General features: G+C 27.0%; 1 protein-coding gene across 1 annotated transcript in view; it reads right to left on the reverse strand.

The window, feature by feature from the left end:
• The window catches only part of LOC129609550 (uncharacterized), a 168,630-nt gene that overhangs the window by 90,426 nt on the left and 55,859 nt on the right, over window positions 1–22,345 (reverse strand). Inside the window, exon 3 of the mRNA XM_055521527.1 lies at window positions 11,358–11,539. Coding sequence (XP_055377502.1) covers window positions 11,358–11,539 — 182 coding nt within the window. The remainder of the gene's footprint in view (window positions 1–11,357; window positions 11,540–22,345) is intronic.

Genomic DNA, 22,345 nt, shown 5'->3' on the forward strand with positions numbered 1-22,345 from the left:
TTAGCTGAAACGAATTTTAAAAGGCATGCCATATAAATTTTGACATTTATTTTAATTGAAAAAAAAAATTTTTTAGTAGGAAATTTGATTTTTTTTTAAGAAAATGGAGTTTGTAAATTACATGGCATTAACATTATTAAGCTAATAAATAAATAATTGGTATAAGGTTAATGCAATTAAAGAGGTGTTCCAGTAAAACAATTAATTTAAAATATGCGATTGAACAGAAATATATTTGAAGGTAGGAAAACATTAATTTTTTCCGAATTAGGTGAATTTCATAGGAAAGTTTGGTGTTTGTTTTGAGAAATTTGTAAATTTTTTGAATAAGGAATTCTATTTTTCCAAATTTTTTTTTTATTCACATCTGGTTTGATTTTAATTGAATTTGTTGTCCACAATATTTGTGGTTTTTGTACTATATCTTCTGTACCACAAAACTTATTTAATATTCGATGGCTTAAATTAAAGTTTAAACAGCTGTGAAAAATTTTATAAAAAAATTTCAAGGTTTTAAAAAATTTCTCACGAAATTATCTAGTTAGAAAATACTGAAAAAATAAAACAAAGGAAAAATTTGATTTTCCCTAAAGTTCGAACGCTTGGTATTCCGAAGGTACATAAAATACAGAATTAAGCAACATGTTTGTTTAAAGTCCTTTGCTAGGCCTTTTAGAAACTATTTTTTCAGGTTCCTATCTTTTTTAGAATGGAAGTTATAATCCAAAAAAAATTTCGTGAAAATTCGTTAAAACCCCTGGAACTGGGAAACCCTTAGGATCTGGCACCCAGTCCACAACAAAAGTTTTACCAATTTTCGATCTTCTAACCAATGGTATATGTTGTTGTATAGCTTTCTGATTCACCCTGTATACATAGCTACTTCTGAGGTATGAAAAAGTACGAGTGCTTCTTGAAACCTGGACAGACATTAGATGAGGAGGGTCTCAGAAAATACAAAAATTCCACCCACCCTCTTCATCTTCAATATTATGACATTGTAAAACAATAAAAACATCCTTTCGTTAAAGTTAATTTTGCAAGATTCAATATATAAATTTAAAAACACCGGTAACTCATCTGCAATGATTGCAATGTAAAGACATACAACTAGTTATTATACGAGTATAAGGCATATGCTTTTTAGAGTGAAACTAATAGGCATATTTTATTCAAAAAATGTTAAAAATGTGTTAAAAAATAGGGAATCAGAGTTTTGTCATAAAATTATAGTGTTCATAGGATTATTAACTATTCAGTGTCAGCTAGAACTTTTTATGTATTGTATTATTCAAGACATGAACGAAGTTACATAATGCATACACTTAAACATCTATTAAACCAACATATTATAAAAAATCTGATGTGGTCAGCACATAACCGATCGCATTGTATATTGTCTAGTTAAGTGAAAGTGCTACAGAATATTATAAAAAGGTCTGTTAAATATTTCTTTCCAATGTTTAGGACATTAGTAAGCTTATAGTTAACATACCTAGAAAAATGTAAATTTAGCTGTTAGTAGAGTTTCGCTTTGTGCTAGTAGAGTTTCGCTTTACCCGAAGTCCCGGAAATGCTCGCCAGTTAGCTACGGTAACTCAAATATCAAATTTCAAGAAATTCAATAAATTCGTTCCGTAGATATAGGTAAAAATGTAAAATCGGCCCGCAAATCAGTTTGCGAGCCCTGATCTTTCCAAAAAATTCATATGTTCATTGTTTTAATACGAGGAATTTAAATATGAAATCGATTGATTATTTCTCTTTATATATGCATAAATGTATATTTGGGTCGTAGTAAACGTCCAGTTGCTGATGCCTGATTTCCAAAAGTTAGGAGTTTTCGCGGACGGGCGAGCAAAGCTTATTTATGAAATTTCAAGTAAATCGGTTGAATATTTTCTTCAAAATGGTCAAAAATGTAAAACAGGCCCGCTAAAAAGTGCAGTTCCCGAGGCCTGATATATCCCAAAAGTTAATCAATCCGTGCCATGGTCAAAATAAACTTACACGTAAAATTTCATCAAAATCGGTTGAGCCGAACTTGAGATACACGCGTGCACACACAGACCGATAGACCGACAGACCGACAAGTTGCTAAAAATAGTTTATTTACACTTCCCTACTATTGAGAAGTGCATTCGCACCGAAAACTCGATATGCAAAATTTGTTGCCATCACATAACCTACCTATTGTATACACAATACGGTCGATGTGCACATATAGTAATCATTATCACATCATCAATCATGGTTGTGGCGATTATCATCGTCATTTAGAACTTTTCAAAAAAATTTGGGAAAAAAGTGCTTATTCCGTTCCGTTCGTCCGTCCGTCCGTGAACATGTTGACAAAACTCCTACACCCTTGAAGACAGAAAAGAGAAATTTCATATGTACATAGATCTTAACTAGAACATTGTTTCTGTTCAAGAAAATTCTTACTATTTCCCCCTTCGAAAAGTTACAGCTTCTCAAAAACCTAAAAATGTTGTTTTTATCAATGCATCGTACCGAAACCATAAGCATTTTTAAATTTTACAAACGCAGAAAACTAGTAGCGGCGTACCATATTTGAACTTTAGAAAAGCAAAATGGCCGATAAAATTTACTGTTATCAAATAACCGCTTTTTCCAAATTTCTGTAGTGGACTTTTTCCTAGACCGCAAACTGTAGCAGTCTGAAATTTTGGCAATTTTTCCCCATCTTCAAAAAATTTCTCAAAATTTACAAGCTTTTTCAAATTTCTATAAATGTAGAAAGCTATCAGTAAATGCCATGTCATTAAAGAATATAATTATTTTTCTTAACTTGCGCAATCAACTCTTAAATTCGAGCATTATGTTAACGCCTCTTTATTTTTTTTTGTTTTATTTATTAGGGGAAGGTAAAGGTGTGCAGCTCATCCTAAATGTATGAAATATATTCATATATGAATTACAGTAATTTTAATAATTTAGTATGTACAAAATTTACGGATGTAGATTGTTTTTAAAAGCAGTATTTTCACTTCTTCAAGGGAAAAGTGTTACATTACAAAACATTGGCTTGACCCAACTTTATTTTAAATATTTATTCAGAATGTTCTTAAATTTATTTTAATTTTCCATTATGGTTTTGTCTATAAAATAGCAGAAAATTTAAGGTGTGAATTTATATGTTGACTCGATATATGTGTGTTTGTTCATAAATAGGAATGATGAGCTACTGGTTTAATTAATTGTATGAGGTGAACATATTCGTCATCACAAAAATAATAAAATAAAAATTATTTTAAAGATGGTAGCACCATTTAAATAATAAATTTATTTAGATAACAAAATATATTTGTAGAAAATATAAAATTTTTCATTGTGAATTCATTGAAAATGTCAAATAATATAACAAAATCAAATAAAAACGATTAAGAGATGGCGTCGCACCATAAAAAGTAATTTTTGTTATAACTTTTGTTTATTATTGTGAACTTGTCTATGCGAAACAATATTATTATACGAGTATGTTATTTGGATTTTTTTTAATTAAATTTAATAAAATAAATTCTTTTATGGTAATAAATAACACCTGTAAGTTGATATTAAAATAATTTTAACAGGCTTTTATTAGAAATAACTTTTGAATTATTTCAATATAGAAAATTTATTAATATTATTGCATGTATGTATGTATATGTGTGTAGATATATATTTTAAAACATGGTTTAACAAAAAAAACATTGAAAAGTGCTTAGTTTCACACTGTTCGCCCAACCGTCCGTTCGTGAACGTGTTCACAAAACTTCTACACCCTTGAAGATAGAAAGCTGAAATTTTATATGTACATAGATCTTTACTAGAACCTTATTTCCGTAGATAATTTTTACCTATCTCGCCCTCTAAAAGTTATACTTCCTAAAACACTAAAAATGGAATTTTTTGACTATTTATTGCAGTGAAACTATAAGCATTTCTCAAATTTTAGAAAGACAGAAATATAGCGGCTGGCTTCTTACACCACGGCATACTGTGTTTGAACCTTAGAAAAACAAAATGGCCTCTAAAGTCCGTTTTTCCCAAATTTTTGATGTCGTTGTTCTTCTAGACCACAGGCTGTAAAAATTTGAATTTGAAACAGCTTTTCTGCTATCGTATGAACTAATAAATAGTTCATACGTTAGCAGAAAATTTTTTCCCACCTCCACCCATTTTCAAGTTAACGCCTTCGAAATTTGTAAAATGTGAATTTCTTGCTCTATTTTTTAGACCTTATATTTGCGAAACCACAAGCTGTTGCAAACTTCTATAAACGCAGAAGGCTAACAGTAAATTACATGGCATTATAAAAAATATTATTTCAAATACTTATAAAAAATGTATTTATTTTTCTCAACTCACTCAATTAATTCTTAAAATCGAACAATATGTTAACAGATCTTTAAATTTATATTTACTTGACAGAGTGCATAAATCGTTCATCCTAAATGTATGCAATCCTTGAAGTACTTTCGTGTATGAATAAAAGTAATTTTAATAATGTCCTTAATAAATGTACATAGATTGTGTTAAAAAGCAGTATTTTCACTTGTTGAAGGGAAAAGTGCTACAATACCAACCGCTGGTTTGACCCAACTTTATTTATTAGCCTGTAAGTTCATAGATTATCTTAACATAGTTTCTTTTAACGTGTACGTTGTGTGCACATGTTCATGCTTAAGCTATTAAAATAATTAATTCTAAGTAAAACTTTTTAAAATTTTTAACTTATTATATAATTATAAAATTATTTTTTAAGTTTTAAATTTGCTATTCCGAATGCTGATTAGTGTTTTCCGTTCGAGTAAATAATAAACACATATATGTATGTACATAAACTTTTCTTCTTCTAAATGAAAATTCATTGGAAGCAATTATGTATTGATAATTAATTACAATTAATTAAAAAGTAATTTCAGCTTCTGCATTTGAGACCTACTTCTACTTGAAATACATGCTTTTAAAATAAAATCATTTTAGCCAATATAAAAATGTTATAACATTAGTTTATTTGCTCAAAATATTCAGAACTTTCTTACAACTATAATTTTAATTTCAATTTCCTGGCAGTTTTTTTTAAGTCACATTTATTGTAACGTTAATCTTTCACATTTTGGCCCTGTCCTCATTTAACCATAAAAATTTTAATTATTAATGACATAGTCATTTCTGTAAAACTAAAGCTAATCTCTTATTTGTGCAATTGCACCGATTCATAAACAAGAATTAATATAAGGTGCTCCCAATATTGCAGAAATTTTTGCGTAATTATTTTTATTTAAAAATACGATTCTAAGATGCACTTTCACTTGAATTTCTTGTATCTACATATTTATCCCATCAAGAATACACATATATCTGTACATTTAACTGGTTGAAGCAAAATCATAAAAATGTACATTCGTTTTTATTTCAAGTACAGCAAAAAATCGCAATTTCAATTGAAAATCTGCAAAATGTTTCATTTACAAAAAAAAAACAATTTAGATAAAATCTGAATTGAGTGTTAAATGGTTTCGAAGAATTTTTTATTTCTTCTCTCATTTTCAAAATAACACTATTAAAAATAGCCATCATCGTCATCATCACCATCTTCTTCATCAAAAAAAACAAGGAATAAAATTAAGGATTGAACAAAAACCATATTAAAATAAAAAAAATTGGATCGCCCATTTCATCGACAGCATTCCATTCAATAAGAGAGGTATTGTGATGGTCAAAAACTCTTTCATGGTCGAAAAACGCAAATAAAGTATTTTTAGAGGTGATTTCGCTTTGCCAGTGCCAGTGCATTACTGTATTTAAATTTGGAGATAAAATATCTGTATACTGGGTTTACTTTGAAGATGTGATGAATATTGATTTTGAGCTATATAAGGTCTTAGCAACAAATTTACTACAGGTAAATTATAGATTTTTGATTATTTTTAAGAAAATGATTAATTTACTATCTTTTTTGTTGAAATTTTGCTTATATCTCTGGATATACGTTATAAATGCATGTACCAGGAAAGTATATATCAGAAAACTATACTACACAATCTTGCTCACAATACACTGAATGTGCGTTCGCCGCACGTTCGCGTTAAGAGTTATTTTTTGGAAAAGACCTCAACAAAACTTAAAAAACTTTTCTACACCTTTTTTATGATATACCACATGATCATGTGACGATAACTTTTATCAACTCTTTTCAAAAATATCCTTACAGAATCGATTTTTAAAAAACCATTTAGATAGTTGAATAATTTCTCCAGTTAATATTTAGAGCCATTACAATTATTATAAAATTCCTTTAGTTGTCGCATTTTCCGTCATCTAAAAACAAAACTGACAAGCTTTTTTATAAGGAAATCTTCCAATCAAACCTTTCCAAAATATACCGCGTAACCATATTTGATATCTTTTGTTTCTGGCACTGAGAGCATGTAATTTATTGGTTTAACATGTAAATTATACATATATAAACTATTCAGTAAAGAGTACAATATTAGATATGATTTTTAGGGCATCAAAAGTGATAAAATTTTTGTTTGGCACTAGTTATTAAAACTTGACGGTTTCCGAGATACAGGAATTTTAATGAATTTTAACGAAATTTCTACTTATCCTAGCTTATAACTTCCCTTCAGAAAGAAATAAAGATTTCAAAAAGTCCACCCTTTTAGAAACTGGTCATTTAAAGCCTTTATCTGCAAATATGTAGACATAAAATATAAGGCTTCAGTTCCGTTTAAAAAAAATTAATTGTCAAATTTTTAGAAAAATGCGACCCTGAATACTTATCTAAATAGACATGTAAATTAACTTTTTATAAATTCTTAATAAGTGTTTAAACAACATTTTCAATGAACATAACATAATCTTGCGCAACACTTTTGTTCAAAAAATAAAAAATATTTTTAAACATTATTGATTATGGTGACCACATCAAATATTTTCATATTAATCAGAATTTGCAGTCCTTGTTTGTTATGATTGTAATTTTTTTCCACGCGATTTTAAAAAATCAAAATTTTGGTGGTCCATTTTACTCTTAATTTTCCTTTAATTTTATTTTTCTTTATCCTGTGTAAGTTTTTTCAATCAGTTGTTTTAGATCAAAATCTAATTCGTTGCGAATGTTGTTTGTGTTCTCGGAGTTCTCTAAATTCAGGAAAATATAACATTTTCACAATGTGTATATGAAAAAAAAAGCTTTGACCAACTAACCAACAAAACAATCTTAAGTTAACATAAAAACTAATTTATCGTTAGTGGCATTTACATATGAAGTGAGTGGTTTTCTGGAAGTAATTCCTAAAAAAATTGTTTCGACATTACGTTAACATTATTTTCAAGAAAAAAAGGTATATAAATCTGACTAAACAGCTGCCGAAGTAGACTTGTTCGAGACTTGTAGAAGTTGTATGATATTTCAAATTTCTGCATTTAAATCTACAATCTAGTAAAGTTTTGTTTGTATTCTGATTGCCACAGAATTAATTTGAGATTAAAGATGTGTAAGAAAAATTCATTCAAGCAATATCAGCATGTTTTTTTCAATTGAAATCATACACGTTGTCGAATTTTACAAATCAGACAAAAAAAAATGCTTTTAAAATTTTATATTTTAAGTGGCATGAGTTTTTTTTTATAATCACAGAATTTATTAGCAGTTGTCGAACCTATACGCATTAATTTCACACTTCGTACTAATTTGTCTTTCAGAAAGTTGTTATAAAATTCATACTAGATTTTTGTACTCCCGTGCTTCATATAATGACTTTTATTAAAATGAAACTTATCCTACATTATCGTAATATAAACAATGCGAAAATAAAATACTTCTTCGGCCCTTTGATGTAAAAATTCTGTATAGAAATATTGGTATCTTTTCATTTACTCTTAAAAATTTGTAAACTTATGTTGCAACAATAAACGGGAATTGGAATATAATAAATTGTATAAAATAATGCGATAATTAAGTATTTTTCAGAAGCAAAAGTGCGTGGCGGTAGGGTCAATTGGGAAAAAGTCTAAAAAATCGAACAACATCAATCTTCTGATCACAAAAATATGTTTAAGTCATTAAACACAAATAAGAATTTTACCTAGCAATATCTTATGCAGCCATAAATTTGGTAACAAGTTCAGGAAACAACAGAATATTTTATGCATTTGAAAGATTTTAGTGACCATTAGGGATTCATGTTTTTGTATTGAAAACATAATAATTTTTATGTTTTACTCTACTGCCAAAGAATAGAATTAAATGTCATTTCAGTATCGTTATGAGCCCAGAAAACATAGATATAATATTTGTTTCCCATACTTGCTCTATAAGTAACATTGGCTTGGCTTTTAATATTAAATTTTAGAGCAAAAACACTAACTAAATTGTTAATATTGCGGTGTTAATAGTGTGTTGTATCAAAAAAAACTATAGAATAAAGACGATACAACAAAATTCAAAAATATTAAAGTATACTTAAAGTAATCCTTAAATTCACTTAAAAACTAAAGTTTTATAAAAGAACATTTTTGCATTGCTCCCGACGCTTTACATGAATCTTTCATCGTAAAATGTTTTCTTTTTTTTACATCATATCTGATTAATGTCATCACTAAAAATAAAATATTCGAAAAAAAACAGAACAGAAGAGTTTCTTAATTAAGACTAACGTTAAACATACACCACACACCAGGATTTAATTACAGAGAAAAACTTACATTATTATAAATTGAAAATATGTGGGAGTCACAATATTTTATTTCACTTTTAAAGTTTTGAAATAGAACCGCTATTTTCTCAAAAATTCAACTTAGTTGTGTAAAACACTGTTTTTTACGCAGAGTGCACATTGGCTTATGTAGATAAGGGCGATGAGATAAGACAGGGATTACAAACTTATTTGAAAAAGTCATATATTTAAAGGTCTACATTCGCTCCGAGTTTATTATATATTTTTGGATTTTGTTGATTTTAAACGGAACTTGATATTTTTTTAAAACAGCAAACTTTCGTATAGGCAAATATTTCGTTTTGTATAAAAATAATATAGCAGCCAAAAAAATATTTAGTAAAAATTTTGATGATATTTTCAGATTTAATATGAATTTCCAATTGGAAGGAAGTAGTAAGGAATCTAAATACATACAAAATTGAAACCCCCTGTTTTCGTACGAGGGACAAAAACTTGGAAACTCTTCTTTTGAATTAGAATTGTGCTATTAGTTTTCAGAGTAGAAAAATATAATTCTCCGTAACTTTCAAAGGGCAGTACAAAAAACAGTTCAAATACTGAAAATTTTAAGAAATAGATTTTGAAATCGCTGCATTCTATTAAAAAAAGCAGTGTCAATTCTTTTTACACTTCGAACTTCCTTTTGTTTTACATTTCGACCGTCAAGAGCTTTTAATATACATTTTGGAATATGACACATCGAAAATTTTACGTTTTTACTGCATCACAGTTTTTCTTGAACATTAGTTGCGTAATTCTCTATGTTACATTTGCTATATACATTTTAGTAGCAAATTATTCTTAGTAGTTTTAAGACTTATTATGTAGTTGTCAAAGGGAAATTTCAAAATTTCGTCTTTAATTGTCTTTTTTTTTCCAGTGTAAGTGCAAACTGAAATTCTGTCAAACTAAATAATCGGAATAAACTTCAAATAAATATTTGATACCACAAAAATAAAAACAATAAAAAAAATATCCTTAAAAACAAGGTGATTTTCCTTTTTACAAGATTAATTGATTGAAATCCTGAGATTAAATGAGTGGAAAATGTTCTTTTAAAAATAAAAATTGTACGGAAAAAAAAGGAATAATAATAAAGACGAAACAGAAAGACATCCAAAATAAACAGATGAACCAAAGCTATCAAAAAAATGTTCTTTACAAAATCAAGGGAAACGAAATCTTTAGAAATTCACAAAAATAAAATGAAAATTAATAAAATGTTGATTGAATGATCAAAAATTTTACAATTTTTATGTAATTTTTTATCGAAAACAATTGTTAAATTAAACTTGAAACATAAGAGATACAACAATCTAGTAATTAACAACTCCTATGAGTTTTTAATGCTCTTTGAAGAAGCAAAGAATCATTTTACAAGTTACCCAGAGTATCAAAGTTATTGAATTGAAAATGCTTTCTAGGTCAAAATGTTGAATGATTTTGTTTTAATTTCGGTTGATCTCTTAATTAAACTGTTGTTGGTTTTGTATTTATTATTGCTTTAACGACAAAATTAACTTTAATTTTAAAATTTTAAAATTTCAAAATTGTTAAAGAAAACAGTGGAAGAAAATTTAATTTATTTAATATTATTTTCTATATATTCGAGGTTGAGTGGCAAACCGAGGGCTACGAATTATCACAAAGTTGCAATGTAAAAATTTTATAGCTTTTTTCTCGTTTCAAAGTGTATTAAACGTATTAGTAAGAATTAAACGTATGGATAAGTACGTGAAACACAAAATTTTTAGGTTAATTTCTGTTTAAAAAAAAAACAAGAAAAGAGTTGCAACACAAACTATTTTGGTAATTTAAATTACCAAAAAGTACAGGCTTGAAAGCACCCTAATTCAAAATGAAAAGTATTAGAATTGAAATTGGCGACATGCCAACTCCTCTGCAAATAATTTTGTTTACTTCATAACAAAACCTAATCTAGAGTTTGCTCTGTTTGTAACAATGTTGAGATGGGCCTTCAAGTCAAACCTCTAGTCGAGCATAACATTAAAATCATGTATAATTTAACTCGCCTCAGAGCCCTGCCATTCAAGTAATAGAGATAGAAACATTTACTAAATCCTGCAATTCAAGTAATAGAGATAGAAACCTTTACTAACCACAGTTCCTTTTTTACTAACCAGTACCTTTAACCTTTGCTAAATTGTCTTACAATGCTCTGTCTCATCCGGAAAACTTCTCAATTTAAGTCCGTTTTAGAACCCAATACATAAGCTGTTAGAATGCAAAGTAGAAGCAGCAAATGGCTATGTTATCACAAGCGAAAAGATTAGAAATTTTTATAGCCAATTACAATTTCGACAAATACAAAAATTCCATCTGAAAATTGTTATCAAATAAAATTTTCATTACAGAAGAAAAACAATAGCGTAACATTCTTTCAACGATATTTCTATTGAATATTTTACATTTAATGGAATTACTAAAACAAAAGTATGTATATTTTATGGCAACTATTTTTATCGCAAGTTGTTAACTGAACTGCATATTAAAAAAAAAACAAAAAATTATAATTCTTGTTTTTCTACAGTCTCTTCAAATAAATTCTCTCTAATTTATGAATTAAAATAATAAAATTGCATTGAAAATTCAAATTACCTTGTTGAAAATAGTTAGCCTTTCTTACATAAACACAAACTAGTGCCATTAATTGTAACTGTGATAATCTTTGTCTAGTAGATTGTGGTAATGGCAACAAATCTCGAAGATTTGCAATTTCAGCATTGATTAAATCTCGTCGCAGTTTTGATGCACCTTTTGTTGATTTGTTAGCATCAAATCTGAAAACATAAACAAAAAGTAAAAATAAAATTTAAAATATACGGATGAATTAAAAAAAAAATAATTTTTTAAATAAAAAATTATTTTATTTGTTTTTAAAATTAAAATAAAGAATTCATAAATATTTTTATTAAGAAAACTTGTATAGCAAATTTCCTAAAAAAATTTGTTTAACCCTTTTGTTACCTAAACGTTTAATTAAGATTTTTACTCTGTTTCGATTTCAGTAATAAATAAATATTATTTTATGGAAAAGATTTTGTACTAATTACTAATAATAAATTGTTTTTAATTGTGGTGCTAATCCAATTCAATAATGTGTTAATCAAGGGAAATTTGAAATTCTTAAAAGAAATAATGTTATTTATCTTTCAATACCCAACCAAACAAGAGAAAAGCTATTAATAAGAGCAACTAAAAAAATTAAGTTTTGTTTTACCAAAATCAAAAAACGCAAATGGTTCAGGGAACTATTTCCAATACCTACAGTTTTAAATCGATCTGATTAAGAAATTGAAATTTAAGAACTTAAATCAAAGGAACTCATTTTTCCACTTTGCACAACCTAAAAACATTGTTACACGAGGTGCTAAATCCTGCTAAATTCAACTTCCGTAAGAATAAGCTCCTTTTCCAAATTTCCAGCCATTCTTATCATTCCCAATTGAGAGTTTCAACGAACAGGACAAACAAACAAATGATAAGATTGATTAAATATATGAATATAAAGATATGTTCATGGATTCCCTCTTTCCTTCTGCTCTGTTTACCCAAAATCTTCTAACAAGTTCTCGTATTAAACAAATTCGCTGTAGAATAAAAACAATTTCCTTAGCTGTGTTCAAAGGCCAACAAATTCAATTTTTTTTAACAAATTCCAAAATGAAAAATTCATTTATTGCAAAGGCAAAAGCGCAAAGGGATGAAAATAACAACGAATCTGTAATTATTGCTTAATCGGCAATCGTAGCTTATAATTGATGTTTGACTTTTTCTTTTTAAAAAATCTAATTAAATAAAACAAATCTGTGGAATTGGTGCGGAATAAACCGGCTTAACATTTGAAATCATTCAAGTGTCTATATTGCGGAGGTTCCAAATTTTAATCTTAATGAGATTTAGAAAAAGCTCATTTTGTACTATGGTTAACAATATTACAAATTTTTGTAATTAAATAAATGTACTTGAAATTTTAAAATACTGCCAAGTAACAGTTTTGTTTTTGTTAATTATTTTGGGCGCGTTTATGAATACATAAAAGTTTTCTCATTCAAACAACTGTGGCAAAATGAAAATACTATAGCAAATCTAATAATTATAAAACCATAATATACTTTATGTATTAAAAAAGTTTTAAATACATTTTAAACATAAGGTGCATAAGTTCAAGGTAGAAAAAAAGAAAAAAAAAACATACAGTGAATGAAAAATCCAGCTGCAAAACTACGAGCATAATAAGTTTTATTTGAGTAATTTGCTAATATAAATTTACTAAATGTGTACACAAGCAATACTTTTATTAATATAATTACTCGTATTATATGCATACATACCTATACCAAATAGTATTATATAAATAATATGAAACATATTGTACCGTCTATGCATGAATTTCTACCAGAAAATTACAATTTCAAATTATTTTAAGACATCCAGATGTTAAAGGAAAATTATATTTTCTTGTAAGTTATTATTATATTTTCTTACAAAATTCTGTTTGCGATTATTATTTTGTGCTGTGGAATTTAAATAACAACAAATTGTATTTCAAATATACTAACAAACATACCTACATAATTTATCTGTACCTGTAATGTTTTTATCTGAGTGTATACTCTTATAATAATAGTTTGATTTTTCTATTGCAGTCGTAGCTTGTGATTATTAACTAACTTGCACATACCCGTAGTCTTATACATTTTATGTTCGAATATATGTACATACTTATATTTTTTTTACTTTTATAATAATTGAAAAGAAACAATTACAAATTATTCGATCTTGAGTTGCGGTCATGATCACTGATAATTTGACATTCTGTCTTTGCCTTTCTGCTTTTTGTTGTTTTTCTCTTTTACTTTGTTTTTTGTTGTTTATTTTATGACTCATAACTTAATTGAAATTCACATTTTTTAACCAATTATTCAATGTATATATTATGTAAGTATGCGAAGTATGTGCATTCATATGTACTTTTCATATTAGAATTTTCACATCCATAAGGAAAACGAATTCAAAATTTAAATAAAAAGCGTTAACAAAGTTTATATGTGAACAAAAATTTTTATGTTTAGTTTTCAAAACACAATTTATTAAAAATCTAATGTTTAAATTTCGAAAATAAAATAATCTTTGGAATGAGATTTAAATTTAAGTGTAAATGTGTAAACATTAAATAATAGCCAAATATTGTATTTGAAAAATAAAATGTGATTCTTCAAAGGAATTTAATTATATGAAACACAATTGTGTTCGAAAATTTAAATTTTTCATATAGAATGAAGGGAAATAGGTAAGGAAAAATATAAACATGCTTGCATTGTAAACATTGAGTAGACGTTCCTACAACAAATATTTTATGTACAAATAGTTACTACAGTGAAACTGCTCTATATCGTACTCTCTATAAGACGAACTTTTCTCTATTTCGAACTGTGTTACTTTGTTTTTATATGAAACACAATTGTGTTCGAAAATTTAAATTTTTCATATAGAATGAAGGGAAATAGGTAAGGAAAAATATAAACATGCTTGCATTGTAAACATTGAGTAGACGTTCCTACAACAAATATTTTATGTACAAATAGTTACTACAGTGAAACTGCTCTATATCGTACTCTCTATAAGACGAACTTTTCTCTATTTCGAACTGTGTTACTTTGTTTTTACTATATAGTAAAATAAAAAACTGTAAATTTTTTGTAAAGTATGTGTGTAATGTAAGTGAGCTGCCACTTTATCGAGAGGTTTTGAATTAATCAAAAGATTAATGTAATTAATGACGCCGAAAGTGGTGTAAAACAAAAAAATCTATGTTTAAAATATAACTTGGCAAAGAGTACGTTGTCAACAATAGAAAAAATAAAGATTTTATCAAAAACATGTTAAGTCATCATTTCAGCGGGTGTTAGAAACTATACAAAATTCATGTTAAATTGAAAGCGACACACCATACAATTTTTTAAATACATATTTGAATGAATTCCAAACATTTTCGATAAAAAGTTTATGAAGCAAAAAACATCAAACAAAATATTAGATTTCTCCCTACAAATAAAAATTCCTAATACATATTACATTATAATAATCACATTATTGTAATATTTTATTTTTTATTTAGTTTTATTATTTTAAGATCACATTATTCTTATTAAATATATAAGCAAAAACCAGTATATTTTGTATTATTTATTGAGAGTCCCTCGACATTTAGAGAGTTCAAGATATGGAGGTTCCACTGTATATCTAGCAGTATCCGTGCCGAATGTACTATTAGCAAACTGGTACAAGCGGTTGTAATATCGAAAAATTCAATTTAATAGTTTAATACATAAACATTTTTACTCATAAAATTTTTGATATGTTTGCGAATTGAATAAATACTTGAACAAATTCGAATCGAACGAATGCAAACGATATCAAACGAATCTATTATAATAAAAATATATTTTTTTGAACGAGACCTTCTCCTATGTACATATATTTAAATTAATTCCGTTAAATAACTAAAATTATTTTTTCCAACAAAAAATTATTGCATGCCTTCAATATAAGAACAAACTCAATGGTCATCTTAAGATAAGTAATTAAATGAAAAGTCGAGAAATTTTGCTAATTTTAAAATTTGAAAACTTAAAAAGAGGGGGGGGCGGGGGGGGGGGGGGGTGAGTAGGTGCAAAAATATTGCTCCACTATCATCCCATAATAAAAACATTTACCAATTTATAAAGAAATCTTAGATTTCTTAACCGTCTTGGAGAAAAACGATAACAAAATAAAAAAAAAGGATTTATGATGTAATGGTCAACTTTAACTGACATTTCACTATTTTAATGCTTCACTAATATGTTTCGCAGTAAAGGAATCAAGTCCTTATTTTGCTATTGTGTTTAAAAAATTTAAAAAAAGGTTGAGGTTTCCTTACGATATAATAATTTTTCAAAAGTGGCATTTTTTTGACTTTGTGAGGCCATAATTTTTAAAGGATGAAAATTTTCTTATTTTTTTGCAATAATCTATTTGAATATAAAATGTCAGCATTATATATGTAGAAGTTTTGTAAACAGACACACGAACAGACGGACGGACTCGTGAAACTCTTTTCAATTTTGCTTAAAAAGTGCTTAAAAGAACAATTTAATTAACCGTTGACAAAACTTTATTTAAAGTTTTATTAAAAACTCATAGATAGACAGGGTCACTATTTTATTTGTTGCGATTACTTTGAGGTGGGCATTTAACATTGTACACATAATCGAGAAATTTCATCCTGTATATTAGCCTTGGACCGTAAAAACATCCGGCTCTGATTGTATATACCTACATATGATGAGTGCGTTTTATGTTTAGCATGATGTACATTTATCTCACATATTATTAGTACGTGTAGATATTATTATTGAAAATCACTTTGACTGATATCTAATAACAGTAATTTTGCTATATTATGCCGCATAAATTTCCAAAAATACATACATACATATCATATACAATGCATAGTAATAACGATAAGTATGTACCTACATATACATGAGTTCATATTCATATCTACATATACATAATTTTAATCACATTTAAGCATTTTTTTTTCATTTTTGAAATAATTTTAACAAGAAAAATTGTACAAAAATATTTCTCACCTTTCGCAAGCATAAAAAAAAACATCAAATAAAAATAAATATAAAATTACTTTACACTCTCTATTGCAAATATTTGTGTATGTTGGTATATTCATATCGCGTAATCTGTACGTATTGATTCGCTTACATATACAAAACTATCTATACAAATTTCAAATAAAAATTGAAAAATTGCAAGTCTTGACCACATGTTTTAATATAATATAATTGACCCCATAAAGAGTCAATATGAGTACGAAAAAAATATTTCATTTTGTGTAGCGCACTATATGACTATAAAACTTTATTTTGTTATTGTGCTTACACTCTGAAATCTTATATTAGAGTAAAAGCTGTTAATTTCATTGGTTAAATTTGTAGTGTGAAAGATCATAGCAGTAAAAACTTAAAACTCAAATATATTATAAATAAATTTTCGCAAAAAACTGATTTATTTCCGAATAAATCATTTTGTTATTGAACTTGGATCATAAAGTTTAGCTGATAAAATGAACATTGAGATATCAAACTCAGTAATGTATAATGCACACCAATATCAAATTCTAAATATTATCGCTAAAATTCTAAATATTATATTATTTCTAAGTATAAGTGCTACAGATTTTTCGAACATTCCGTGTTGTTATCCCGGAATCACAAGAATTTTCATTAATATACATTTATATATAACGTTTGCTTTTGACCTATTAAATATAATTTAAGCAATAAATAACCTGATAAATAAAATATTTTGAATTCGGATTCTGGCTAAATTTCTATATTTCAGAATGATAAGTTTTATTATAAATTCAAAATTTCTCAACTTTTTCCTTTTAAAGCCGTTTATTAATTGATATTTAACATTTGTATAAAACATTGAGAACATACTTACATATGAATAAAATTTAGAAAATTCGAATCCGTTACCAATTTCGCGCGACAATGCCGATTTTCTTTTATCCTAAACACGATAATCCTAAAAATTTATAATTTTATTAAAATTTAGATTTACTTTCTCATAAATTTGCTAAACGAACATCAAAAATTTCCGCACAATTTAATACTTGAAATAGGTTTGAATAACGTTTAAATACACATATAGCAAAAGGTGTGGACATAAATTATTCAGATCTAATTTGTAATATGAGGTTATCGTATTGTAAATTTATGTTGAAAGGTTATTTTTGTTAAAAACCAGTTTAAATGTTATTAGTCATCATATAGGTATATCTAATATTAATATTACTATTATTATTATTATTATTAGAGCATTTGTCTAACTCTAGAATAAATAATTATACTTCAAAGACAAATCTATGCATGTTTGTTTTAAAATGGTTAATCACTCTAATATCATTAAAACGAATAAAATGCTAAAAAAAACGGTTTTAAATTACATTGACCATTCAGCCCTAAAGACTCATTTTGATTTAAATTTAATAGATTTCATGAATTAATCAATATTAATGTTATGTTGTTTCAAACAACACTACTTAGTCTAAGTCACTTGAAAAGTAAATAGATATATATATATCAAATATTTGACTAAAATTGTCAATTTATTTAATCCTATCATTATAAATTAATTCTAATAAACATTGGAGAATGATCGAACGGTATATCCACTTACATATCACTTTATTGTTTAAGCGTTGACTCGAACAGATTCAATATAGTTGAAAGTCAATCAATACTTTTAAATCAATTAAAAAAACTTTATATTTATACCGTAAATTTTTTGATGTTCTCCTTTCAAAATATGGGCAATCAGCCCTGAAACTACATTTTTATATTTTACGTTTTTTCTGCTTTCGTTCCTTGGTGCAGAAAATCATTACAACTTTATATTAAAAATATCCATATTTATAATAATAGCTTTTGAATTCTTCATATCAAAACTATTAAAATTGAATAAATTGAGCTGTTTTAAACAACTCTTACACGTTACCTCCTAATAATCTGCCTTCATTAACTTTAAATGATGATAAACGTCTTTTTCAGTAATAATAATAATGGTAATAATAGTAATGGTAATATTATAATAATAATAGCGGGTGAAATAATGAACTTTTCATATTATATGAATCTTTATTATTATATTAACATTTCTGAGATTTTTTTACAATATTTCTTAAAGACAATTATGATGGTTGAAATTACAAGTTAGAAAATTATTGGTTTGCATTATTGAATCTATATTTTATGAAAACTTGTATGACTTTTTTGAAAAACGTTTTTTAAAAAGGTAAAAATTTTTATACTAATATTTTACATTGTTATAATAACTATAAAATTTCATTAAAATAATTTTTTTCTTTAAATTTAAGTAAAATATTATTGCAACAAATTGTTTTAATATGTAGACAATTAATAATTTTTAGGACTAAAAATTGATTTATCAACTTTTACACAAGCAGTGAGATATTTGAATTTATTTTTCCAATGATTTTACGAAAATAATCTAAAATCCGCAAATTGCTTTCCACCCGCTATCAGGTGAATTTCATATCGAAAAATTTATTCTTGCAAATACATACATATAACGACAGATTTTAAATGTAAAGTTTGCTAAATTGTATGAAGTTGAATTTAGCAAATGTTCGCTCAAAAACAACGATTTGATTGCTATCTACATACATATTATATTTGTATATATGTAAGTGTACAACATATTTTTCAAAAACTTATTAATATTAAATTATTTTTCATACTGTGGAAAGCAAAAATTATCTCCTTCTGAAATATAATAAACTAAAAACTTTTAGTAATTTTAACAACAATCATCTTTCTCAGAATTACCCTTAATTAACCAAGTTAATTTAATGAAAGCTCAAATCATTAAAATTAAAAATTATATATGTATAATATGAATATGTATATATGAACATACATTTGCTCCAACCAATGTATTTATGTGCATAGATTCGTATGACTATGTGTGTATTTTAACATCAATTAGACCCAGTAAAACAATACTAAAAATATTTCATATTAAGTAGTTTTTCAATTTTACATTTTATAAACCAGTCATTCATCTTTTCTACTACCAGCCTCAACGCAATCATCATCATCATCATCATCATTACTATTATCTTCTGTGGTATATTATGGTTAAAAGATTATTAAAATTCCAAGAATTAATTTGAAAATTCCCTACAAAAATTTTATTTTTATTAAAAATTTTAAGCAAAATATTATTCTCAATACAAGAAAAAAAAATAAAAATCTTTTTGTTTTAATCTTTGTAATTTGTCTTAGTCCATAATTAGTAACAACTTTAGAAGAACGAATATAAAGGAAGAGCTAAAAGAAAAAAAAATTGTAAGAATTATTTAAAATTTTACTTTTGACTACTGGTATTGATCAAAGGTTCACATTGCTTAACATTCTTAAAGAGTTTTTGTTTTCTCTTCGAATTGTAATAATGTTCTGATACGGGGGTATAATTTACAACTTGAAAAGGGCTGAAACTTAAAATATAATAAAAATTCCATTATAAGTACGAAATATGTATGTAAATCCATGGATGTACTATGGATCTGTGATATCTTAAAGCTTGTTATTTGAATTCTTTTTTCCAATAATGTTCTATAGATGTGCATACATAATATGCATACATATATGTATATATATGTATGAAAATACGAATAATAAGAAGTTACGAAAACGACGAAGAAAAAAATTTAGGAACAATATGCGCGAATTATATAATATTTATGTGAGCACGTAAAATTAAAGGGAAACCAGCTCTCGTTTTGACTGCATTGATTTTATTTTTCTTCATATTGTTTGAAGAAAAAAAAAATATGTTTACTAGAGTTGTAAAATAAAAATTTTTATCACTGGGAGTTTTTATACAAATGTACCAAAATAATATTATGTACTGCTTAATTAACAAAATTTAAATCATTAGTACTTTTAACAATATTCCATAGCGTTGGTAAAAAAAAAGACGTATATATATATTTATAATTGAAAACATGCTACTTTGCAAACCATAAATTCGATCCGAATTAAAAATTTATCTCTTGAAATACTTTTAAAATGTGTCTGAACTAAGGGGTAAATTCGAAAATTTAGGGTTTTAGTATTCAGAATACAGGATGTGTACGACAAACTTTACAATATTATTGGAATAAATATTTGACTTTATTTTTTTATTTATTTTTTTTATGTACACACTGAACGTTTGAAAATTATATTTGATAACGGTAAATATTTGACAGTTTTGAAAACACCAAGAAGTCATTAGCTATTAGAGAATAAATTAAATAAAATTTTTGTTTTTAGCAAACATTACGTTGTAGTACTATAAAACCTAAAATTAAATTCTTAAAAAGATTATTCGAAACTACTACCAATGTCCATTTAATACTAAATAAAAATACCGTTATATATTGAGAATTATGACAACTTTATGCCTCTATCTGACATATCAATCAAAAATATTAAACAGAGAAATTTAACGAGAAAAAAAAAATAAACTTGCTTTGCACTTGGTACTTCTTAAAATGTACTGCAACATTAAATCTCTTTACATCTTAATTTTTGACTCAAACTAAAAATAAAACAAGTAAAAACGTTTCAGTCGGTATAAACCGATTGAATTATACCCTGCACCTTTCGTTATTGTGTAGCAATTACTCGAACCCGTGAAGACATTCTATAGAAACTATAATTGGACATCCGACTGCCAAGTTTCATGAATCTGACTTTATAATTTTTCCAAATATTCAAAATTAGCTTTTGGAGTTGTATGGCAGGTACCTGAACCTGTCAGACAATTCCATTAAAACTTCATATATCTGATCTACAATCGGACACACAACTGCCAAGTTTCATGAATCTGGCTTTATTATTTTTTCAAATATTTAAAATTAGCTTCTGGAGTTGTATGGCAGGTACCCGAACCTGTCAAGCAATTCTTCTAAAACTTCAGAAATATATTTGGCCTATAATTGGACACATGACTGCCAAGTTTCATGAATCTGACTTTATTATTTTGCCGAATATAAAAAATTTGCTGTTGAAGTTCTATGGCAAGTACCCGAACCTGTTAAGCAATTCCACTAAAACTTCACAAATATATCTGATCTATAATCGGACACACAACTGCCAAGTTTCATGAATCTGACTTTATTATTTTTCCAAATATTAAGAATAAGCTTTTAGACTTGTATGGGAGCTACTCGAACCTGCCAAGCAATCCCACCAAAACTTTAGAAATATATCTGACCTATAATTGGACACACGACTGCCAAGTCTCATGAATCTGACTTTATTATTTTTCCAAATATTAAGAATAAGCTTTTGGACTTGTATGGAAGCTACTCGAACCTGCCAAGCAATCCCACCAAAACTTCAGAAATATATCTGACCTATAACTCGACATACAACTGCCAAGTTTCATGAATCTGACTTTATTATTTTTCCAAATATTTAAAATAAGCTTTTAGACTTGCATGGCAAGTACCCGAACCTGTCAAGCAATTCCACTAAAACTTCACAAATATGTCTGATCTACAATCGGACACACAACTGCCAAGTTTCATGAATCTGACTTTATTATTTTTCCAAATATTTAAAATTAGCTTCTGGAGTTGTATGGCAGGTACCCGAACCTGTCAAGCAATTCTTCTAAAACTTCAGAAATATATTTGACCTATGATTGGACACATGACTGCCAAGTTTCATGAATCTGACTTTATTATTTTGCCGAATATAAAAAATTTGCTGTTGGAGTTGTATGGCAGCCACCCGAACCGGTGCAGCTATCCCATTATAATTTTTAGAGCATGTGTAAAATGTAATTGGACACATGTATACAAAATTTTATATTTATAGCTTTATTAGTTTTCGAAATATTTAAAATAAACTCTTTGAGTTGTATGGCAGCTACCCGAACCCGTTGTCCGAATTAGTCCAATAACAATAGGGTTCGTCCTTGGCACAAAAGAAAAAACTTGT

This window comes from Condylostylus longicornis, unplaced genomic scaffold (assembly GCF_029603195.1).
Source record: "Condylostylus longicornis isolate FDR11 unplaced genomic scaffold, ASM2960319v2 ptg000040l, whole genome shotgun sequence".
In the NCBI taxonomy this organism is placed as follows: Eukaryota; Metazoa; Arthropoda; class Insecta; order Diptera; family Dolichopodidae; genus Condylostylus; species Condylostylus longicornis.